Here is a 25,013-nt window from a genome sequence, read left to right on the forward strand (position 1 = left end):
TAAAGTGTTTTACCTGTCGGGACTTGAATCTTACAGCGGTTTTGTATTGTCTCGGTTAGCTTTGCGAGAACTCTTGTCTTGGTACACATATACTCGAGTAATATCAACGCGCATTATAATATTTACACTTAACTTTTAGTCCCCTTTCTCTGCTTGTTCAATTAATATAAATACAATTTAAAAGTTTCCACGCGAAGTTAATCTTCGTTTTATTTTGACACAACATCGCGTTTGGTGTAATTGGGACGACGGCCACGTCACAATTACGCTTTACGTCGATGCGGTGGGTCAGCAACGTCATGACCCTGCGTTCGGTGCGGTTACGTTACGGTCGGTTTAGTTACGTTACAGCTGCGGGTTTGTTACGTGGACGTCGCCGCTTTGCGGTTCGTAACAGCCACATCAGTATGTCGTAACGGTCGATGCGGTGCGTAACAGCCGGACGATATTATATTGTGTGAAGATACGACGAGAGTATCGCGGTACCAAGATGTTTTCTCAATAAGCGGTTGGGTGATGCAGGGCCGTTGTTGGCTTTGCTCCTTGCAGGTGGGCGCTTGGTGGCATGCGCACTGCAGGGCCTTTCTGTACGATTTTTGTACCTTTTCGTTTGCCGGTGTTTTAATGACCCCGTGTCGTCATTTAATTATTGGTATGACTGAGCTGTTTAGTTAATCGGTTTATTTTCCTTGCACGGGTAGGGTCTATCCAGCAAGGGTTTCTCACCAGAGTAGAAACCCACTACCATTGGCTGGGGGCTTGTCGTGCCGTAGTGGCTTTCCACCAACGCCAGCCATATTAACTATGAAGTTATTTTAATCCTGTTTTGTTTTACAGAGAGAATATTAAACTAACGAACTGCTCCCCTTGTTGTTTCTCGCATTTAAAAAAAATAAATTAAAAATACCAAATACCTTACTTTCTGTTGTGCTATTTCACAAGGTACGGCGCAAACAAAATATGATATAAACTTCAAGTTAAAATACAAGTATACTTCAGATGTAAAATATTACGTGCACAATAATGTACTCTCGTTTCTAAAAACGAAAAAAAGCAATGAGAGAGAATACAAGAAGAAAGAAAATTGTAGCCGATCGAAAACATTTTGTTGTTTATGTCATTTGGATATTTGAGGTCCACTGGGAATTTAAGGCGTCTACAAATCTATATATTTGACCATAGATCCGAAAATGGAGCAAAAGTTGTTGAATAAAGCTGAGAATGAAGCGCAGGACCGAGCTATTAAGCAAGTTGCCGCTATGCTGCAAAGGCCTGACCAGTTGGATAAAGTGGAGCAATACAGAAGGCGGATTGCACGGAAAAAGGTGTTTTGTGTGTTCTATATAATTCAACAGTGAGCATGAGGTGTATGAATACACCATGTGTGTCCTGTGTATAAAAAGACACCCATGTTATAACTCGACAGTGAGCATGAGGTGTATGAATACACCATGTGTGTCTGGTGTATAAGAAGACGCCCATGTTATAACTCGACAGTGAGCATGAGGTGTATGAATACACCATGTGTGTCTGGTGTATAAGAAGACACCCATGTTATAACTCGACAGTGAGCATGAGGTGTATGAATACACCGTGTGTGTCTGATGTATAAGTAGACACCCATGTTATAACTCGACAGTGAGCATGAGGTGTATGAACACACCGTGTGTGTCTGGTGTATAAGAAGACGCCCATGTTATAACTCGACAGTGAGCATGAGGTGTATGAATACACCATGTGTGTCTGGTGTATAAGAAGACACCCATGTTATAACTCGACAGTGAGCATGAGGTGTATGAATACACCGTGTGTGTCTGATGTATAAGTAGACACCCATGTTATAACTCGACAGTGAGCATGAGGTGTATGAACACACCGTGTGTGTCTGGTGTATAAGAAGACACCCATGTTATAACTCGACAGTGAGCATGAGGTGTATGAATACACCGTGTGTGTCTGGTGTATAAGAAGACACCCATGTTATAACTCGACAGTGAGCATGAGGTATATGAACACACCGTGTGTGTCTGGTGTATAAAAAGGACATAACTCGACAGCAAGCGTAACATACTTATATTGTTGTAAATACTTTAAATATCATTAAATCCCAGGCATCAGTGGAAGCTCGTTTAAAAGCAGCCGTCCAGTCCCAGCTTGATGGAGTCAAAACCGGTTTAAACCAGATGACCGAAGCCTTGAAAGAAGTGAAAGATATTAAAACCAACATGACGAGTGTTGATGAAATGTACATGAGTTGTGGATCGCTTAGTGACAAAATGAGGTATGCTGTGAATGCATAGGACACATTAACAGTTTTGTAATAATTTGTTTTAATTGAATATTTTTAACCCACTGTGAGTTGCTTGTATGGGGTTTCACAGTTTTTTAGTTATTGTCACATATCTGCTGCTGTTATTACCCGACATAACTTTCCCTCAAACTTCAATGGGCTAGCTGAGCTTAAAGCTAATGTTCGCTGGTATAGTCGTATGCTTTGCTCTAGTACCTGACCAGTATAGAATTGAAGGTGCATATACAATGTCAGGGTAATAGGCCAACCATAGCTAAATCCATGTCCCCTGGTATGCTAAATACTTAAAATTTGTATGTCATGCTTTATGTACACATACACAATGTTTATGGTACACATCCAAGGGCTGTATTATTAAACACTATTAAATTACAGAGATATCAAAGACATCAGTGCCCAACATAGACAACTGGCCACTGCCATGGAAAACCTTAAGCACATATTTGGCGTCCCTGAAGAAGTTGCCAAAGCTAGGGATCTTATTAAGGAAGGACAATTGCTGCAGGTGTGTGTGTTATTGTATGCTACACTACAGGTGTGTGTGTTTAATATATGTTCCACAGGGTGTTTACTACTACATACAAAGTGTTTGATCATTTGTAAATACAGGGGAGGCATTTTTGTTATATGCACAATCCTGTAAAACAAATATAACTTTGTTCCAATGCTTGGTGTACAGACTATAGTAGAGAAAATAACCTTTCCTATACTAGTGAGATGGTACACTGCGCACACTACCGTTTCTCAAACCTTTCATGGTCTATACCCAGATTTAGATACACTCAACAGCATGTATTTCCCCAAGGTTTAAATGCAAAGTTGAATTTCCAAGCTACTACCAGATATAACCAAATAAAACTAGATAAAAACAGATATAACCAGTTAAGCCACTTTCTCTCACCCAGGCCCACAAAGTTCTCACTGACCTGGAAGCTTCACGTGACAACCTTTTATACGAACAACACAAACTCGACAATCAAAGTGAATCCGATATCAAACAACTTCAAGCTTATTTTTCGGAGGCCGTTGTTTTATCTGTGAGTACTTGGTGTATAACATTCATTTATTCTTGTGTGGTAGTCTATTGTTGTAACATGGGTGTTGAGTTTCATACACCTCGTGCCCGCTTACAAGTTACCAAATATGTAACTTTGTGGGTGACTGTTTTTCAATATGAGTGTTAACAAGGACAAGTAGACAACTCATTAGTGACCACTAGGTTGAGACAATTCCAATCAAATACCATACAGCCATAACAATGATGCAGTTGCTATGACATCACAATCCACATTATGATATTTCAGGATGAACTGGGAGAAACTTTGTGGAAAGTGCTGAGTAAAGCTTTGATGACTGTGCGGAAAGATTCAACGAGTTTGGTCACGGTGTTGAGAATTGTTGAACGAGAACAAAGGTAAAGTTATGATGTCATAAAGATATATTATATTTTGTAAGCATTGTATGCAATTGATCAATTTACGGTTGGATTTTAAAACCAACATAAGTTTTGAAAAAGTTACATCTTGCTATGGCACACCAATACCATAGCATTGTCATTCCTCTAAGGTTATATTTCCTACTGGTTTACAGGGAAACAAAGGGGCAGAATGGATTCCCATCCTCCCCACTATGTACGCCTGTAACACATAATAATAATATCTTATGTATATTTGTTGTTTACAGGACAGATACAAAGTTAATGGAACAAGAATCCAACTCTGGCTTTCTTCCACCAGGAAGACCAAAGAGATGGAGGGAAAAAGCAATGGAAACACTGAAAAGGGCAGTTGAGGATAAGTAAGTTTATGTTGCGCATCACTGGTTTATTTTATATGGGTGAGGTGAGGCCGGTCACTATTATTGTATGTCCCCATCTTCCCACACCACTGCTTACAGGTAACGTGTGTAACATTTGACACACCTATGCCACAAGGATAAGAGACCTACATAGTGACTTGTGAAATAAAACCATTCAATTCTTTCCCACATCCTGGGATATACATTCAAACCTATTTACCTACCAGGGTAGATAGCGATGTCTACGACACACGTGAAACCGACAAGATGTGGTTGGTCCGCCATCTTGAAATATTGAGGAAGAACGTCCTTGATGATCTTCGTGTAGTGAAGTTCCTATGCGTCCCATGTTTCCCGGCTACTTACAATATATTTGAACAGTTCGTTCATTGGTTCCATCTCGCTTTAACAAACCATGTGAGTTTTTAATGTTTTTATATTTAAAAATTTAACTAAACATTTTGACTAATTTAATTCCTGCACCCCAAATGGTCTGTGACACAGAAATGCCATAAAATTTTAAGATATTCTGCTCTTGCTGCGAGGCGTAATGGTTAATAATATATATTGTTCATTTCAGCTTCAAAACATTATCAGCGAAGGTCTGGAAGGAAATGAAATAATTTCTCTCCTCACTTGGCTTAATGGATATACAGGTTCAGTATTCATTTATTCCTATTATGGTAATGGGCAACTCTGGACTAAATACCAGGTCCCATGGCGTCCCTCACTGTAGAACCTCACCCATATAGAATAGAATTTACATATACATTGTTGGGGTGATGGCCAACTCTGGCCTAAATCCCAGGTCCCATGGCATGCCTCACTGTAGGATTTCACCTATATAGAATAGAATGTGCATATACAATGTTGGGGTAATGGGACAACTCTGGCCTATTTCCCAAATTCCACATTTAAGCTTTGTAAGTATCAGTCACATTGGGTGGCTCGTAGAAGGGCTTGAGGTGAACAGAACACCCGTATTATAACAACTGCTATAACCCCACCATACAAACATAATCAAGTTACATTTATTCATCATTATTAATATTAACAACCATGTATTAATATCCAGGTAAAGATTTGATGGGCCATATAGAGTTGGCATCCACCTTAGACACAAACAAACTTCCCCCTCTACTTGATGATTCTGTCAGTGAGAGGTTAATGCAAAGGTTGGTATTGGAGTTAACTACATCAAGTAATACATGGTGTATATTCTTGGATGCAACATCCACGCTTTTTAATTGGCATTTTTCACACACTTTTAAGCAATACCATGTTTTAATAACTGTTGTTTTGCTGTTGAATCCTTTTTCTTTGTTCATGAAATAACATTGCTATCATTTTAAAAGAGGTAAATGAAAATTATGTTATGTAATCTAATTTCACTCTTGTCTCATCTAACACTGAGGATGGTTAAAGTTGATTAACTGAAACTGCACCAAAATATTGGGTGATACCGGTGTTGTTATATATTTGTTCCAAACTTAACAAAATTTAAGTTTTGTTAAGTTTGGAACAAATATATAACAACACCGGTATGTCATGCGTCATGACACTATTTCCATCTACTGGCTATGCACAGTACCGACTGATATATTGGTACTAGGCGCTATTGCACATGAGCTTAGTGATTACCTTATCAGTTATCACATTGTATGCTGTGCGTAGCCAGTAGATGGAAATAGTGTCATGACGCATGCGCAATAGCGACCGGAACAAATATATCGGTTGGAACGAATATATCACGACACCTACCCCTTCTAACACTCCCCTATTCCCCCCCCCAGTTACTTTGAAACCACGCAAACCAATATGTTATCATGGACAAGCAAGTCATTGGAGCAAGATGCTGCTGATTGGATGCGAGATGAAGAACCAGAGACGGATGTTGACGGATATTACCGAACCTCACTACCTGTTATTTTGTTCCAGATGATTCAACAAACCATACAGGTACGTGCGGTGTCTGCATAGTATGGCGTGTGCACGTCTAATTCCTATTTACAAACTAATATGCTCAGTATAATTTATCTCACACAAACAACTGCTCAACAAAATAACCCAACAAACCATACAAGCAATTAACTATGTAGGAAAGCATTTTTATAAAAAGTTTAAATTGCTGTTGTGGTAAATTTGTACCATTGTTTTATCTGCCATATGCCGAGACATTTTTGTATAAGTGGTTTATAAAAGCACTTTATATCTTATGTTGCTGTAGCATGGTTGGTGGATTTACAGTACAGCATTTCCAGTGCCATGTTCATTAATAGTTTCAATGGGTTGAAAGCGATACTTACACTTCCCTTTATGTAGGTGGCTCAAACAATATCTGATACTTTAAAGCAGAGAGTTCTCAGTGTTTGTATTGAGGAGATGAATAAGTTTGTGCGTTCTTATGCAGGTACGTAGCTATTATGTGTAGCTTACATGTGTAATGGGTATCCCAATGCCACCATGTCCACTAATAATAAAGTAAAAGGATGATAAAAACTTCATTTATATTCAGTAATACCTTTGTTGATTTCTGGTTAAGATAAAAATACATTGCTACATAGGCGTGGCACAGCAATTTGATTGGTGTAAAAAAGGAATAGCTGTGTTTCATGCATGCCAGTGTTTTAAAACTGCGCGGCCTGTTTAATAAAGAAACGCATTATAGTGTTTGCATGTCATAAACATAAATGCTATTCTAAGGTGTTGGTCAAATACAACTTAAATGTGGCTGTACACAGTATCCGGAATTCGTCCGTTTTGCCTGTTTTGTCCAGATTTCGCTGCCGCATGCGGAACTCGGTAATGGGTTTGCATACAACTTCGCAAGCGAATTCGCATGCCGGATACTGTGTACAGCCACCTTAACTTATATAAACACCTGTGAAAGGTGGCACAATTAATTGAAGACACTTTGTAAAACTGTCGAAACTACATTATTATTCACCCAACAGAAGCCATTGTTAGCTACAAAGAGGAACACTTTAAAGACCGTGAGCTTCCTCATTACTACCCATTGTACATGGTGGCGGCAACCAACAATTGTGAAGCTTTCTCTGACTTTGCCACTAAGGTTTGTGGATATCATATGAATATAAACAATCAAGGATTCCGTTTTATGTGAGTGAGATCCTACAGCGAGGCACGCCATGGGTCCTGGATTTTATGCCAGGATTGGCCCATTACCCTGCAATCAAAGATTAACCTTGTTTTCTAAACAACTCCTAGGGAATTTATTTGCTTACCGACATTTTGAGTTGTACAGAACGTCTTAATTAGGTTAAATGACATTAGGCCTTCATATCACTGTGATTCTCTATCCAGGCATTATAAGTTATAATAAACCAAATATATGATCTGAAATTTATTGCTGGATAAAAGTGTGAAATGTGGCTTCTATACTCGGCAGATAAAAATGCGTTTTTAATAAGAGACGTGTGGAGTTAGAAAAATTTAATGTTTAATTTCAGTTGGAACGCGAAAACCAAGCCAAGTCCCCACTTGATGAAAATGAGGATGGGGAAAACCCCTTTGCTGAGAAAGAAAGTCTAGCAGCGCAGTAAGTTAACATATAAAGTGTTTAAATGGTGCAGTTAGTTGTGTGTGGCTTCTTACACTGTATAACTAATGTAACTTATTTATCCTCTTATGGCGGGGCAACGGCAGTCATTATAACACAGGTGTTTTGTTTCATACACCTCGTGCCAGTTTATAAGTTACCACGTACGTAACTTATTTATCCTCTTATGGCAGGGCAATGGCAGTCATTATAACACAGGTGTATTGTTTCATACACCTCGTGCCCACTTACAAGTTACCACATATGTAACTTGTTAATGGACCAGGTATTTAATAGAGTTGTCCTATTATAATGTTAACAGTATAATTCAATAATATTCCCCCTTAGATTCTGTAGAGAGATGGACAACGTGGCGAAGGCTTCGTGTGGTTTCCTACTGGACGAAGTCTTCATTGATTTAAAGGTTTCTATTTATATCACAAACTCGCTACTTAACTCTAAAATGTTTCTCAGAATAAAATAAAACTGTGTTTTACGTTAGGCAGATGTTTTTATATCATTAATTTGCTCTTATTTTTGAAACCACTGTGTCTTGAAATTGATATGTAGTGGGGCGGGGGAAGATGGGACACTTTTTCCTTCTATTTCCCGTCCCATTCGGTAGTAAACAATGAACATTCAAAAAATTATAAAGCCGTATCCTCACGGCTTCCATATACCGTTGTTAATTATTTAGAACACGTTCAGGATATTTGGATAATATATGCCAAAGGTGTCCCATCTTTCCCCCTACTATATTTTTTTTTCTGTTAAATATATATAAAAAACTAGTTTTCAAACCAACCAATCACAGCCTCACCTATTTTAAACCAACCAATCACAGCCTCACATATTTTAAACCAACCAATCACAGCCTCACTTATTTCAAACCAACCAATCACAGCCTCACATATTTTAAACCAACCAATCACAGCCTCACTTATTTCAAACCAACCAATCACAGCCTCACATATTTTAAACCAACCAATCACAGCCTCACTTATTTCAAACCAACCAATCACAGCATTACTTATTTCAAACCAACCAATCACAGCATTACTTATTTCAAACCAACCAATCACAGCATTACTTATTTTAAACCAACCAATCACAGCCTCACATAGACTCATTGTTCCAACGCGGTTGGTTGAACGACCGAACAGCCATCGACACGATTTGCGTCACAATCGAGGATTACTACACGGACTACGTTCACTTGAAACGACGTTTCTTTGATTGGATAATGATGGAAGCGGAACGGAGGATCGTTGTCGAATATTTGAGGGGAGCGCTTGGGAGGTAAGCTGTGTGGTGGTTATATACTTATATGTGCAGTGGATTTAATATATATGAATAAGGTCCTATAGAAAGGCACGCCAGGACCATAATATTTAGACCAGATTATGTATAGGGGCCAAACCTGGAGTGGCAATGGGTCAGAATCTTGTCCTATCAAGTACTCGTATTGTTGAATCATTTCACCATAACAAAATACCCTACACCATGTGCTTCTAAACACGCAGCATATAAAAGTCGAGAAAATAATATTCTTCATGTTAAATAAGTTAAAAGATAAAAAGTCATATGTTCATTGAATCTGCTTCTAATATCACACCTATTCAGACGCATGAAGCTGAACAATGCATCTGATCGCATGAAAGCAGGTGAGAAGTTACTTCAGGAACAACAAATGCTTTCATCCTTGTTTAGGAAGTTGGCTGCTTCAGATGCGAATGTAAGGTTGTGGTTTTAACTTGTGTAGTGGTGCATATACTATTAATCTTGCAATGTTAATAAATGTAACTTTAAATTCAATGTTAATGTCATTTGTTTATCCTTGTGTAGCAGGGAAATGGCCGTTATTATATTTCTAAACTTTTCAATTTGTGTTAAAATTGTTTAAGGTTCATAAATGTATGACAAGAGATATGACTGTCATTTGTTTATCCTTGCGTGGCAGGGTAATAACGGTTATTATAACATGAAATATACATTTCTTATATTACTGTACTACGATACTAGTTGTACTTTATATTTGTGTTTTATTTTTCACAGCACTTTACCCAGTTTTGTATATATTTACTATTATCATCCCAAACAGGCAATATCACCATGTGAAGCCCTCATACCAATAGCTGAAGTGATCAGGTTACAAGATAAGACAATGATGCCGCTTGAACTGTCTGTAAGTTTGTTTTTATATAACCAAACGAACATCCCTTTAAAATTTTAATATTTATTCGGTAAATGGACATTCCTTCTTTATTTTGGTATTTATTCGATATATTGCTAAATTGTTTTAAATAAAACTTTAATATTTCTGGTAGTTTTACAAAATTTCAACAACATAATAACCTCTGCATAAGTCGTATATATTTATATTTTATTATGACATCACACAGGGCTTAGTGAACAAATACAATGATGCAACAGTTGACCAAATGCAAGCGTTGTTGGCAATGAGAGGAGACTTTTCAGCAACTGAAGCAAGAGAAGTAAACGAATGTTTTGTTTTTGTTTAAACCTATTTTTGTTTTATAAGTTCAAACCAAAGTGATTCCAAAAGTTCCAAAGTGTTTTGTTCATAGATTACTCCATCTTTGTTCCCAAATAAGCATTTTTGATCTAATGTTAGTATAGTATGTACACTTATGACTTGTCTAATATACACGGGCACGAGGTGTATGAAACAGAACACCCATGTTATAACGACTGTCTTTGCCGCCATGCGAGGATGAATAAGCTACATACATCCATTCCCAGTGTTGCGATGCCTGTTTTACCCAATGCATGATAAACGTGGAAACATTTATGTTTGGAATCACTGTTTTCTTCATTTTCATCTCATTTATGTTGCTTGCCTTATTTCATTGCCACGCCCCATATTTTTACCAATCAGCTAACAGACGAGCTGAAATCGGAGAGGCGTGACTCGTATTGTGAGGAAGAGATTGAAATGAGGTTGTTTGCCGACGTAGAGTTCGCGCCGCCCACAGGATTTTTTAAATAGAGTAAGTAATGTTTATGGTAATGGACCAACTCTGGCCTAAATCCCATGGTGTACCTCACTGTAGGACCTTACCCATATAGAATAGAATGTGCATATACAATGTTGGGGTAATGAGCCAACTCTGGCCTAAATCCCAGGTCCCATGGCATGCCTCACTGTAGGACCTCACCCATATAAAATAGAATGTGCATATACAATGTTGGGGTAATGGACCAACTCTGGCCTAAATCCCATGGTGTACCTAGGTGTACGTCCTTCCCATATAGAATAGAATGTGCATATACAATGTTGGGGTAATGAACCAACTCTGGTTTAAATCCCAGGTTCCATGGCATGCCTCACTGTAGAACCTCACCCATATAGAATAGAATGTGCATATACAATGTTGGGGTAATGGACCAACTGTGATCTAAATCCCAGGTCCCATGGCGTGCCTCTCTGTAGGACTTAACCCATATAGAATAGAATGTGTGTATACAAGAACCCAATAAATATAGAATAGAAGTAACATTTCCGCATAATGGGAAACATGGTAACTTGGCATCATAGGCGCCAAACCTGGGGTGGCAGGGTGGGCAGGTTGACCCTGGATTTGATTCAACAACCAGTTAACAGAGTTTACATTTCATAGAATTGTGTTTAACCATTTTCAAACAAATTCATTTTACATAGAATGCATCGTTCTTGTCCGCATGTTGTTTTGGTTTGCATGTTTTCATTATCATTAAGTTTAAGTTGTTTGTTTACTTTTAAATAAATTGACTGCATAAAGTAACCATAGAAATTGTAGGTAGGCCATTTAGTTTTAAAGCCCCAGAAAATGACATAGATTTATACAAGCCAATGCAAACAGTTTTTTCGCTTCAAATTGATAAATCTAAGTCAGGCTACAGTTATGCAATGGTGTCAAAATATTCTTTGTGTACTACCAAACGGGATGATAAAAAAGAACAGAAGCATGTCCCGTCTTACCTTATATTATTTTATGACGCTTAATATACATTGTGATGTCATTAATTTGCTTTGTTGTGTAATAATAGATGGCGATAGAAGCTGCTGAAGCAATTGAAGTAAAAAATCCGCGCAAAGAAAGTATTTATTCACTCGCAGCCACACCAACAGGATCACTGTCCGCCCCACAACCAACAGCAAATATAATCAACCAATCTATATTTAGCAGGTTCAACTTGTAACGCAGCTGCAAATTGGGACCATAATTGGACCACTAACTATGGTTAAAATTACATTTGTTTAATGTAGTTTTTAAAAGCCCAAGAATCTTATATTATGCTCAGTTGTGATGTGTGTTCCCAAATCAGATCCTAATGTTCTTCTCACTAGATTTCTACAAATAGTAGGGTGGGGGAGATGGGACGCCTTTAGCACATAATATCTATCTAAGTATCCTGATCGTGTTGATTCTTTGTTTGTTCAAATGGGACAAGAAAATAGAACGAAAATATGTCCCATATTTCCCCATACTACTATATGCATGTATTATCTTTGAATGGCACATGTCCTATCTTTCCCCATACTACTATATGTATGTTATCTTTGATTGGCACATGCAATGTTGTGCAATATATGATTATAAATATATATCAACTGCAAACCATGATGTATCTATGTAATTGGTGTGAGTTTACATTTCACGTTAGTATTGGTTACCCACTAGCACGAAAAAGTTGGAATTATTTATTGATTGGATCGCCTTCTACGGTGATTCACAAAGCTTTTTGACTGTTGTTGTAAAAAGTTAAATCATTTTATTGTTTGTTTCCCTAAAGTTGGTAAAATGTAGCTTTGGAATTGCGCCACAGCAGAGTCCGTATATACAGTAGGGCGGGGGAAGATACGACACCTTTAGCACATAATATCCAGATATCCTGATCGTGTTTTAAACAATTAACAACAGTCTATGAGGCGCATGAGGACATAGTTTCATAATTCTTTGTTTGTTTCTTTGAATGTTTTTTGTTTGCTAAATGGGACGAGAAAATAGAGTTAGAAAGTGTTCCATCTTCCCCCATCCTACTGTATGTTTATATACGATCTCTGGGCCACAGATGCTAATAAATGTTATTTTGGGGCAAAATCAATCAATCCGAATTTCCTATGCCGGTATAACGTCCATGGTAAGTCCCGGTTCGGAACTACCGGTGCTTGGCCAAGAAAGAGGCCTCATTAACTTCCCAACGATTTAAACTACATATGGTAAGAATGAATGGACTTCTAATCCTCGCAGGGCGGCGCGACGACAGTGGTTATAACACGGTTGTTGTGTTTCATAGCGTACACCTCATGCCCGCTTACAGTTTACCACATATATGTAACTTTATGAGTGATTATTTTTCCGTATTTGTGGCCCACGGGGTCAGTCCGTTGGATCAAATAGAGTGTCTGCCCAAAGTATCATTGTCGAGCACGATATCAATCAGTTACCATATAAGCGCTTAGGCTTACAACGGCGCCCTACAATCTATATGTTGCAATGTATTATTCCTATTTTTTGTGTCGCATTTTTCATTTTTTCCTTGTTTTTCTGTAAAACCAACAGAAACTTTTCGCGTTATCAGCTAACTTGGCGTTCTTTCTAATATTCGCCAGGCATTCTTCGATCAATATTTCTTTCAACCATTCTCCCGCTTCTGTTCCATCAACTTGCATTTGAACTGGTAAGTCCTTTAAAGCTGTTGAGTTTTTCGCTATAGCTGCTTTGTATACATTTTTAATCACCTCCAAACGATCTGTAGTCGTTACAACCCATTCCGATGGTAATGGTAAACTTAAATATCGAACTAACTCGGGTGAAAGTCGAATTCCGACCACATTTCTTACTTTTTCTTCGTTAAATTCATGAGTTTCTGGTAAACACGACTTGAATAACGACTGCGGTTTTCTGCTTGCGTCTATTCTTCTAATGACTTCATTAAAACGAACGTTACCGCTTCGTTTCGTCCTGCCTATTTTACATAACCTGAACTTGCATGTTGCTTTCTGTAAAACAATTCCGTAAATAAACCTTTGTGTACTGTTGCTATGACACCAATGACGACATAAACATGGCCGTCCAATCAGAGGCCAGGCAAAAAACTTGAACTTTAAAACACAGCAATTCCTAAAAGCATGCATCTTTTAAAATTGTAATAATTTATTAAACCCCATAAAAAGAGATAGATTTATACAAGCCATGGGTAGATAACTAATGCCAACAGTAATTTTGTTTGTTTTTTTTGCTTTAAAATGATAAATTTTATGTAATAATTTATTTAATATAATAATAAATAAAACTTTGTAATAATTTATTAATACTTTTGCTAACTAGTTGCGATACAGTCGTCACAATGCATATTAATCGATCAAAAACCGCGGTATAAATTATTGCACAAAACTCTTTTAGGTTTACTTTAAAGGTTTACATTGGTTGGTTGCTATAGTGGGGTGGGGAAGACGGGACAGCTTTAGCACATAACATCCAAATATCCTGATCGTGTTTTGAAAAATTAACAGCGGTCTATTGAAGTTGTAGTGACAGTTTTATAATTCTTTAAATGTACTTTGTGTACCACCAAAAGGGGCAAGAAAATAGAATAAAAAGGTGTCTCATCTTTCCCCACCCCACTATATAACAAAATTTCATTATACAATATGTAAATAAAACATCGCTTGAAATTTAAATTAAAGGTATTTGTTATAATGATTAAAGCGAACAAATAAATCAAAAAATCCTCCGTCTTTAGGCAATGTATTCTTTGCGAGCAATGTTGCACGTTTGCATACATTCTCTGCGATATAATGCCAATAAGTGTGCAATTTTTTTCGTACTTTTTTCTAACACATAGTACTGCGGGGTAAGATGGACAACTTCCGCACATTATATCCCATATTTTGTTTACTAACTAATGAGGCAATAAAGGAGAAAGCATGGACCATCTTACCCCAACCCACTATAGTAGGGTGGGGGGAGATAGGACACCTTTAGCACATAAAAAAACAAAAATATATTGTGTTTTAAACAGTTAACAATGGTCTACTCTATGGGAGTCGCGAGGATAAGGTTTTATAATTCATTGAATGTCCTTTTTTTTACTACCAAATGGACGAGAAACTAAAAGGAAAAGGTGTCCCATTTCTTCTCACCCTACAAAAATATATACCTGGTATTCTGATTCTATAATCTACATTCTTTGCCTCGCTACTTTTACCCCACCACACACGGTCCCTTTATTTCTGTGTTAACGAAAGCGGTCTCCCATAAAATAGCGGAGCCCCCCGTAATTATACCACGCTTGTTATTTGACTGTGTATACCCCGGGCGTTTTAGCAATATGCTCCTAACGTTGTCCGTCGTATTATATAGTCGCCAGCCGTGGTCGTTTAGTTCGTTCATTTGCGTGTAAATTCGGTGACATCGGTTTAGTTTTGCTTCGTTTTTTAAAGGTCCCATCAAATGAATTTCTTGCGCAAATTGCCGAACGCATTGATGGAGTCCACTGTCAAGCAATTCTTGCATTAACTGTTAAAAAGTGTTGAGTTTATAAAGTAGCTTCCAAATGTTTGCCTTTAACGGTGTTATGATAACATGTCGTTATTACAGGTGTTCTGTTTCTTACACCATATGCCATCAGCTGACAAGTTACCATACCACGTATGTACCTTTGTGAGTGATTGCTTTATATAATGGCTGACAATTTGGTCAACCCATAAGTGACCACTGGGTTGGAGCAATATTAAGCGACTTGCCCAAGAACAACCAAACCATATTACATATATTGACATCCATTATATTTTCAGTCAATAACCTCCACACAAAACAAACCATTCTCACCGTATCTTCAAATCCTCCTTGTGGAGCGTCTGTATCAACTTTCAAATAATCAAGATACCTCCCGTTATGTCCAAGCTCTTTCAGGAGCGTTTCTATGGTAATCAATACGTCACCAGTGTTTCCAGGTATAAAACTACAAACAGTGTTGCCAGATACTTACTCAAAGTTCTCATTTTCCAACCTTTGCTGTCAGCTTCAAGATCTTGGTCTGAAATCCCGATTTTGTGGAAGGTGACGCCACTCTCGCGAACCATGCCGTCTTGATATGTCATTGCTGGTTTTAAAACAGGTTAATTGGAACCTAACAGTTAATTGTGTATCGGCTCAGCTTTTTAACAAAGAACTTATATATGGGTGAAATCCTACAGAAAGGAACTCCATGGGGCCTGGAACTTGAACCAGAGTTGCCCAATTACCCCAAAGGCCAAGGGTTTAGGCAATAGTCCATACCTAGTCTTAATCCCATGGAGCACGAGTGACGTGCCCACAAAAGGACTAACTCATATAGAATGTGCATATACAAGGTTTGGGTAATGAACCAACTTTGGCTTAAGTCTCAGGTTCAATGATGCCTTACTGCAGGACATCGTCCTCACCCATATAGAATGGAATATGCATATACAATGTTGGGGTTATAGGCCCAACTCTGGCCTAAACCCAAGGTTAAATCTTACTGCAGAACCTCACCCATATATAGCAGCAGAATAGGAACATAGTTACGAGAGTAATGTATATAACACAGATTGACTTACATGGATCAAATGAATGAACTTCACAGCCAAGTTTGGCCATCTCATCATCGAATGAGAAATCATATCCCACACCAAAGGAATACATGAGGCATTTGTAATCGGGATTGTTGGCTTTCTCCCAGAACTGAGGTTCAATGCAAAGATCGTAAGCTCCGTCCATAAACATTTCTGGTTTCCCACCCAGGTATTTACTCTTTGTGCATTTGTACTGGAATAAAATATTTAAATATAAACAATGCGAACTCATGTAATAGAGCAGTATATAAACAAAACAGACTATACTGAAATATACATGCTTTTGTTTTTTGCTGTTCTGACTATTAATGTTATACGTTTTAGCGAGAAAAAAACGATCACCTACAATGTTATATACGTGGTAACTTGTGAGCGGGCACGAGGTGTTTGAAACAGAACACCCGTGTTTTAACGGCTGTCGTTGCCCGCCATGCGAGGATAAATAAGTTACATACGTGGTAACTTGTAAGCGGGCACGAGGTGTATGAAACAGAACACCTGTGTTATAACGACTGACATTGCCCCGCCATGTGAGGATAAATAAGTTACATACGTGGTAACTTGTAAGCGGGCACGAGGTGTATATGAAACAGAACAGATCACGTGTTGTAACGACTGTCGTTGCCCCGTCACGCGAGGATAAACGAACAACATTCAAGTAAACCGAATGATAAAAACGAAAGTTATTTCCGTTTCCTTGGCTTATCTTGAACAAATATTTGACCAATTACCGTAAAACATGCGCGGAGACAAATTTAACGAGCAACGATTGGTTTGTTGTTCTAACCCACACAAAGTTACACATGTGGTAACTCGGCACGAGGTGTGTGAAACCAGAATACTCGTGTTATAACGACTGTCGTTGCCCTGCCATATGCGAGGATAAATAAGTTTCATTCATTCAACCCAATCAACTTCACCAACAACATCCTTACTAAGTTCTAAGGATAAACCTGTCTCGTGTTCTGTGGCTTGTTCACACACAAGCTTAAATACGCACGCAGTAACCTGGTTTAACGGTTTTGGCAAGATGGCCAATTGTGGCTTAATTTTCATGCCTTTATGATGTGTATATATAATGTTGGCGCAATGGGCAAAGTCTCTATAGCCTAATGTTTGTTCAATCACAAATAATGTAAACATAAACTGCGTAATACACGTTCATATTCACCAACCTGCATCTTGTAAGCGTAGTTCCATATTCGTTCCAACTCATCGACGGGAGACAGTTTCTTTATATTTCCTGAAAGTATAAACAGTGAGCATGAGGTGTGTGAATACACCATGTGTGTCTGGTGTATAAGAAGACACCCATGTTATAACTCAACAGTGAGCATGAGGTGTGTGAATACACCATGTGTGTCTGGTGTATAAGAAGACACCCATGTTATAACTAGACAGTGAGCATAAGGCCATAGTACCATGCAATAAAACATGGTAATTACTCCAACCAAACAATAATACCCACCACCATATATATACCTTGGTTATTCTGTAAAGGTACATTGGGAATATTTTGAATATCTTGGTCAAGTTTCTTCGCAATGTGCGAAAGATCTGAATCAAGTTAGGATAATATTAATTTGTACGTAAACATATTTTTAAGTGTCGGTAGCGAAAGCTTTATGATTGGTGTTAAATATGAAACATATGAAGTCAATTTTGTTACATATTCGTTCATGTTATTCTCATTAGATTAGAAACCACCGCAATAATGCGCGACCCACTTTAAGCCACAATCTATCGACGAAAAACACTTAAAGTGATACACCATCCTATAGTTAAATAACAATAAAGTTTCTTAACGATTTTATTTGAATAAGAGGTTTTTTGTCGGTTACGTTTTTGTGGCACCAGATCCTTATTAAGTTTCCTAACCGTAACTTTTCTAAATTTCTACAAAACAACTTTCACCTTGAAGTACATCAGCTTCTTCGTTGACTTCGTAAAAATATTGCTTCATTACAATAAATAACAAGACTATCACCACCAGTAATAAAGTAGCTAACACATTACGCGAAGCCATGCTAGTAACTAACCTATAAACTATAAATAACAAAGTTTATATATAATTAACACGTGACCAAGAAAAGATTGGACGAACATAATAGCAAAATGGCATTCGTAACGAAGTTTAACTTTCGCATCAAGCGTGAGCATGTTTCACACAGAAGTTATAGCATATGCCATCGTTAAAATATGCACAGTAGGGTGGGGAAGGCAAGACACCTTTAGCACGTATTATTCCACAGTTCTGATCGTGTTTTAAACAATTAACAACGGTGTATGGAAGTTACAAGGATACGGTTTTAGAATTCTTTTAACGTTCTTTGTTTACTACTAAATGAAATAAGAAAATAGAATAAAACATCGCCCCATCTTCCCCCCTCCACTATACTTAAACTGAATGTAAATTTAGCAGCCACGCTTTTGTCTGATACTTCTATTCTAGTATTTTTTACTTGAAGCGTTTGTATAATGTCGTTTTGCTGCTATAATTCCTTATCTTCGTTGTATTGATTAACCTGCCCTTCACTACTGCATCCGAAGACATAAATAAATATATTATGTTATGCGTTATGGTATTTATACCTGATGTGAAATTTTCTTTTATAGGAATCCTCATCTTATGTTAACAATACGATGTATATCTATGCGGAACTTTTCTGTATAAGGCTCTACATGAACTGGCGTTAACATTGTATGGCCAATTACATATATATGGACTTAATTATTAATGGTTGTCATACTAGCATGACTTATACTAAAGAACTAACCGTAAGCGGTCTCACTATGTGCAGGTTACCGCATTAATATGAATGTACCATATAGGTTAATATTTAATGGACCCCGCTACAACACGTACACAACACGTGTCAATATATCTTTACATTATCTCTGTCTGATGCCTGGTGGCAAATCATTGGGAAACGCAAGAAACATCTACGCCTGCTTGAATAATGCAACCAACCCGCTTTGTAATAACGACGCTGTCACGAATAGCAGGGTGGGGGGAGATGGGAAGTCTTTTCATTATATTTTTACGTGTCATTTGTAGTAAACAAAAAACATTGAAAAATTTATAAAACCGTATCCTCGCGACTCGTGTTGGCCGTTGTTGATTGTTTAAAACACGATCAGGATATTATGTTCTTAATGTGTCCCGTCTTACCCCATAGTACTATGAATAAGTTGTCCAGATTGTCAGCCATACAGAAAAACAATCACCTACAAAGTTACACACGTGGTAACTCCTAAGCTGACACGAGGTGTATGAAACAGAACATCCGTGTATTTTATTTGCCCCGCCACGCGTGGATAAATATAACTTGGCCCATAGCCTCTCAAACGTTATAAAGCGAAAGTTGAAATTTATGAAAGTTCTTCTCTGTCTTTTTAGACTTACATAATCAATCGTACGGTTTGTATATTCAATACGCTAATTAAATGGTATTTTACTAATACTATATACCATTATTGTTGTCTATATGGGTGAGGTCCTACAGCGAGGCACGCCATGGGACTTGGGATTTAGACCAGAGTTGGCCCATTACCCCAACATTACATATGTACATTCTATTCTATATGGGTGAGGTCCTACAGTGAGGCATGCCATGGGACCTGGGGTTTAGGCCACACATAAACCACACATTCTGTATAACGACCGCCGTTACCCCGCCACGCCAAATTTCTGACTTAGTATAATCACGGAAAACGCCTGATGTATATTTCCGGTGTTTCGTATTTCAATGAGTGATTGGCATTGTGGCGCTAATTATTTTGCATACACTACTATACTTAGGTATATAACTTTTGTTTCATTGAGGCAGACAATTAGAACAACCTATTGGTAGCAATTGTGTGAGAGCGTTTATGTTTTGCGTCGCTGCGAAACCAGTAACCTTATATTACGGCACCGCTAACCACTGTCATGGCGCGTTTAAACGTTGATTCAAACATGAGTAAATGGGAAAAGCTATAAAGTAGCTTATGTGCTAAACATACCCTGATGTGGAGAAAGAATCGGTTCTTTACTTTATACGAGTGACGTGTGTGGTGACGTAGCGTACCTCACTGGGTGTGTTTGTAGATAGTTAAAAGAAGAAGTTTTCCTCACCCACGCTTGACTGAATTCCTTCCCTTTCCCCATTGTATCTGTGCGACGTCGTAGAGAAATCGCCACGTTGTATTGGTAGTTAAGTTGAAAAACTTGCTTCAATATATAGGTGTTTGGAGGTAGTGTGTACGCGTTTAAAATAGCCACATTTATAAAGCTGACTTAGTGTATTTGTATTAGTAAGGCGTAAGAACTGGAGATAGTTTAGGTTATTTAATATATTCAAGTGTTAGTACCCGTGTTTCAAGCTTAATATAAGTGGACACAGGCGCATGTAAAAAGCCAGCTATTTTCATTGGTAAGGCGTAAGGACTTGAAGTAGAGTATTTACTATAGTCAAGTGTTAGTTATACTTTCCAGGGTTTAATTGGGCTGTAAATCTACAAAGATTATAAACAGATCTGATACTGAACAAACATGGTGAGTGGTAGAGGAAAAGTAGGCATTGGAATCATTGTTCTTGCTGTTGCCCTCTGCTTACTAACTATGTCTAAATATATGAATACAATGGACGCACAGATGGACAGACTACGAGGTAAAAACATCCTATATTTTAGCGTTGTAAACTTCGTTAAATAATTAATAGCTTTCGCCGAAGAGAAGTGCCAGCGTCGATATTGTAGCGTATTGAATATACGCTAATTAAATGGTATTTTGCTAATACTATATACCATTATTGTTGTCTATATGGGTGAGGTCCTACAGCGAGGCACGCAATGGGACCTGGGATTTAGGCCAGAATTGGTCCATTACCCCAACATTATATATGTACATTCTATTCCCGTTGGGTGAGGTCCTACAGCAAGATAGGGACTTGGGATTTCGGCCACAATTAGATTAATAGCCCATTATGCGACCATTTTACGGAGAGTTTCGACGTGTTTTTTAAAACGTGATTTTTAAAACCTTAATGTACAGCAAATAGAATCTAAGTATGTCATAAACAACATTATTTTGCTTATGGTACACAATCTTGTGAAATTGCGTTGCTAGCAAGGTAAAGGATTGGAAATCCCTAGTTTAGTGTTGTTTAACGTTGCCAAACAAATCGTAAATCGTAACAATGGCGTTCGTGACGTCACTGTTGTTAATATTTAAATCGTTAAGTATTCTACTTCTATTGTTAATTATTCGAAAGTTATTTTTATGTTTGGATACTGCATTCTAGATTAACGTTTGTTGTTGTCCTGTTCTTGTATTTTTTTAATTTCATTATTAAACGTTCTAATTCCATTGTTTCGCGTTTGAATCTAGATGTCGCGAATGAAATGGAAAATTTAAAAGAAACGATAGAATGTAAGTACTATAACTCGTTTCTGGTTGTTGATAATAACTGATATTGTGACGTTTTAGCTGACGTTTCAAATATCGAGACCAAGAAAACAGCCCCGCTGATCACAGAACGTAAGTTTTACACTTCCTGCTCATTACAGAGTTATAACATGGCCACATGGTGTCTTCTTATACACCAGACACACATTGTGTATTCAAACACCTTATGCTCACTGTCGAGTTATAACATGGGTGTATTCTTATACACAGGACATACATGGTGTATTTACTGTACTCATAAACGTCATTACTAAACATGGGTAACGTATCTTTACTTTCAGCTGAGGCAAACAAAGCACTCGGCCCGTTCAGGAAATCTCCAGCAAACGAGGAATTGGAACGGATATGGAACTACGTTTATCACATGCAGGTTTGTATATTGTTAACCAACTCCCTATCTGAATGAATGAGTGTAACTTTAAAGCCAATATTTCTTCAATGCAAAGCGTTAACTTTCATTCCCTAACCATGTATCCTCTAGTCATTGGCCACAGTTTAATATTAATTGGGGTCCTACAGCAAGTCATGCAAGCGGATCTCGAAATTAAGTCCTGAGTTGGCCCATTACCCCAACGTTGTATATGAACATTCCATTCTATATGGGTGAGGTCCTACAGCGGGACATGCCATGGAACCTGGGATTTAAGTCAAGAGTTCTCCCATTACCTGAGATTAGTCTCTGAATATTGATATGTTCGCATTGTTTATGTTTAAATATTTTATTCCAGTACAAATGCACAAAGAGTAAATACCTGGGTGGGAAACCAGAAATGTTTATGGACGGAGCTTACGATCTTTGCATTGAACCTCAGTTCTGGGAGAAAGCCAACAATCCCGATTACAAATGCCTCATGTATTCCTTTGGTGTGGGATATGATTTCTCATTCGATGATGAGATGGCCAAACTTGGCTGTGAAGTTCATTCATTTGATCCATGTGAGTCAATCTGTGTTATATCCATTACTATCTTAACTATGTTCCTATTCTGCTGCTATATATGGGTGAGGTTCTGCAGTAAGATTTAACCTGGGGTTTAGGCCAGAGTTGGGCCTATAACCCCAACATTGTATATGCATATTCTTTTCAATATGGGTGAGGTCCTGCAGTAAGGCATCATTGAACCTGAGACTTAAGCCAAAGTTGGTTCATCACCCAAACCTTGTATATGCACATTCTATATGAGTTAGTTCCTTTGGTGGGCACGTCACTCGTGCTCCATGGGATTAAGACTAGGTATGAACTATTGCCTAAACCCTTGGCCTTTGGGGTAATTGGGCAACTCTGGTTCAAGTTCCAGGCCCCATGGAGTTTCTTTCTGTAGGATTTCACCCATATATAAGTTCTTCTTGGTTAAAAAGCTGAGCGGATACAATTAACAGTTAAGTTCCAATTAACCTGTTTTAAAACCAGCAATGACATATCAAGACGGCATGGTTCGCGAGAGTGGCGTCACCTTCCACAAAATCGGGATTTCAGACCAAGATCTTGAAGCTGACAGCAACGGTTGGAAAATGAGAACTTTAAGTAAGTATCTGGCAACACTGTTTGTAGTTTTATACCTGGAAACACTGGTGACGTATTGATTACCATAGAAACGCTCCTGAAAGAGCTTGGACATAACGGGAGGTATCTTGATTATTTGAAAGTTGATACAGACGCTCCACAAGGAGGATTTGAAGATACGGTGAGAATGGCTTGCTTTGTGTGAAGGTTATTGACTGAAAATATAATGGATGTCAATATATGTAATATGGTTTGGTTGTTCTTGGGCAAGTCGCTTAATATTGCTCCAACCCAGTGGTCACTTAAGGGTTGTCTCAATCAGTCATACAGAAAACTATCACCCCAAAGTTACATACATGGTTAACTTGTAAGTTGGCACGAAGGGTAAGAAACAGAACACCTGTGTTACAACGACTGTATTAACAAAAGATAAATAAGTGACATTCATTTATTCCTACCTTATTTTTTTACTATTGTTATTAAAAGGGTGTATGTTAAAATACAAAGGCAAACATTATGTATGTACATGGAAGCTACTTGATAAACTCAACAATTTTTAACAGTTAATGCAAGAATTGCTCAACACTGGGCTTCATCAATGCGTTCGTCAATATGCCCAAGAAATTCATTTGATGGGACCTTTAAAAGAAGACCCGCAACTTGAGAGGCTGCGTCTCATTTACGACCAACTTCATCAACTTAATGACCAAGGATGGAGACTTTATAATACAACAGACAATATAAGATATATGCTAAATAATAATCCACAAGCAAGTCAGTTATACAATAAGGGACAAATTATGGAAAAAAAGATTGGAATTTTATGGGAAACTGCTTTTGTTAACTTTGGTCTAAAAGGCCCTTGTATTGTAGTTTAACCCGGAATTTAAATTAAATTTAAAACATTTTAATATTGATAATACAACATAGATCCTATAAGTTTGTTTGCGACATACCAAACTTTTAAAAACTAATCTCTATATATTTTAAAACTTATATATATAAATACTTTATTTGACACACGGCATGCCAAAACTGCTCATATTTTAAAGTTAATGAGTTAAAGTTGCATAAAACTGTGTGGACCTTTTCACAACAAATGTGTACATACCCCTGGCCTAGCCAGATATAAATATTAATTATTGAAACAAAGATAAGCCTATCTTGGATACTGGCTAATGTACTTAACTTTCCCATGTAACAGTCTATAGCATGCTACACTATGCCAAGTTTTTTTGTTGTTTTTTTCATCCAGCTTTAAGTACTTTAAACTTCAAATGTTTATTTTGATAAAACTTTGCACCCAACATGCCTTCGTTCTTAATATCTTCAATGGTTTTAATTTCACTTGTTATTTTACAAATTTTCATTTAAAAAATCATTTCTTACAATCAAGTTACTATCCTTATTAAGTTTATATTTTATTGGTTGAATATTATTTGGTTACAGAATTGCGATCCCAAAACTTTGTTTTAAAACCTTGACACAATCTGTAGTGTTTTTTAACTTTTTTATGAATGACAATTTATATGATGCATCATAAGCGTAAACACCTTTTCTTTATTGTGATATTTATTACCAAAAATTCAGCAGATGTAAAAATTACAACATATATACTTTATATTACTTTTAGGTTGTTAATAATACTTTTGCATAGGCAGTTGAATATTTAGTATTTGTTTATATTTGTTACACGTTCGTATTAAACAAGATTCTTATATATTTGTTTATGCCATAGCATTGTGCCGTTTCACAGTTACTATACATGCAACTTCGACTTTATTCTAAA

General features: G+C 37.5%; 3 protein-coding genes across 4 annotated transcripts; 2 read left to right on the top strand and 1 right to left on the bottom strand.

Annotated features, from left to right (window-relative positions):
- Positions 1 to 732: 732 nt before the first annotated feature.
- Positions 733 to 12,292, top strand: LOC149725397 (exocyst complex component 3-like). Of its 2 annotated transcripts, XM_089892492.1 has the most exons (20): positions 734 to 1,325; positions 2,112 to 2,281; positions 2,687 to 2,816; positions 3,217 to 3,348; positions 3,616 to 3,725; positions 3,995 to 4,108; positions 4,336 to 4,525; positions 4,689 to 4,764; positions 5,184 to 5,283; positions 5,902 to 6,067; positions 6,431 to 6,518; positions 7,063 to 7,181; positions 7,579 to 7,667; positions 8,016 to 8,091; positions 8,782 to 8,966; positions 9,291 to 9,402; positions 9,769 to 9,852; positions 10,070 to 10,162; positions 10,567 to 10,678; positions 11,718 to 12,292. In XM_089892492.1, the coding sequence occupies exons 1-19, from the start codon at positions 1,191 to 1,193 to the stop codon at positions 10,675 to 10,677; spliced, it is 2,280 nt and encodes a 759-aa protein (XP_089748618.1). In that variant the 5' UTR covers positions 734 to 1,190; the 3' UTR covers position 10,678; positions 11,718 to 12,292. The 2 variants fall into 2 exon arrangements, with proteins under 2 accessions (XP_089748617.1, XP_089748618.1); XM_089892491.1 differs by lacking the exon at positions 10,567 to 10,678 and having other exon boundaries at positions 733 to 1,325.
- A 1,683-nt stretch (positions 12,293 to 13,975) lies between these two features.
- LOC149725398 (putative methyltransferase-like protein 24) lies at positions 13,976 to 18,337 on the bottom strand. Its single transcript, XM_089892542.1, has 7 exons — positions 18,187 to 18,337; positions 17,755 to 17,829; positions 17,448 to 17,515; positions 16,258 to 16,465; positions 15,666 to 15,779; positions 15,506 to 15,597; positions 13,976 to 15,193 (listed from the first exon to the last, which is right to left on the bottom strand). Exons 1-7 carry the CDS (start codon positions 18,296 to 18,298, stop codon positions 14,879 to 14,881), a joined length of 984 nt encoding a protein of 327 aa, XP_089748668.1. The 5' UTR covers positions 18,299 to 18,337; the 3' UTR covers positions 13,976 to 14,878.
- Positions 18,338 to 20,510: 2,173 nt separating this feature from the next.
- LOC149725399 (putative methyltransferase-like protein 24) lies at positions 20,511 to 24,944 on the top strand. Its single transcript, XM_089892540.1, has 8 exons — positions 20,511 to 20,924; positions 21,644 to 21,685; positions 21,743 to 21,793; positions 22,003 to 22,091; positions 22,450 to 22,657; positions 23,132 to 23,245; positions 23,314 to 23,405; positions 23,788 to 24,944. Exons 1-8 carry the CDS (start codon positions 20,807 to 20,809, stop codon positions 24,100 to 24,102), a joined length of 1,029 nt encoding a protein of 342 aa, XP_089748666.1. The 5' UTR covers positions 20,511 to 20,806; the 3' UTR covers positions 24,103 to 24,944.
- Positions 24,945 to 25,013: the final 69 nt, after the last annotated feature.

Source organism: Ciona robusta, chromosome 14, assembly GCF_009617815.1.
Source record: "Ciona robusta chromosome 14, ASM961781v2".
Lineage (NCBI taxonomy): Eukaryota > Metazoa > Chordata > Ascidiacea > Phlebobranchia > Cionidae > Ciona > Ciona robusta.

Coding starts and splice junctions, on each gene's coding strand:
- LOC149725398 (XM_089892542.1), bottom strand. CDS start 18,298: ATGGCTTCGCGTAATGTGTTAGCTACTTTATTACTGGTGGTGATAGTC. Junction 17,516..17,754: donor ACCTTTACAGAATAACCAAG/GTATATATATGG, acceptor TTATACTTTCAG/GAAATATAAAGAAACTGTCT. Junction 15,780..16,257: donor AGTTCATTCATTTGATCCAT/GTAAGTCAATCT, acceptor TTTTAAAACCAG/CAATGACATATCAAGACGGC.
- LOC149725399 (XM_089892540.1), top strand. CDS start 20,807: ATGGTGAGTGGTAGAGGAAAAGTAGGCATTGGAATCATTGTTCTTGCT. Junction 22,092..22,449: donor ACTACGTTTATCACATGCAG/GTTTGTATATTG, acceptor ATTTTATTCCAG/TACAAATGCACAAAGAGTAA. Junction 22,658..23,131: donor AGTTCATTCATTTGATCCAT/GTGAGTCAATCT, acceptor TTTTAAAACCAG/CAATGACATATCAAGACGGC.
- LOC149725397 (XM_089892491.1), top strand. CDS start 1,191: ATGGAGCAAAAGTTGTTGAATAAAGCTGAGAATGAAGCGCAGGACCGA. Junction 1,326..2,111: donor GGCGGATTGCACGGAAAAAG/GTGTTTTGTGTG, acceptor ATTAAATCCCAG/GCATCAGTGGAAGCTCGTTT. Junction 6,519..7,062: donor GTTTGTGCGTTCTTATGCAG/GTACGTAGCTAT, acceptor TTCACCCAACAG/AAGCCATTGTTAGCTACAAA.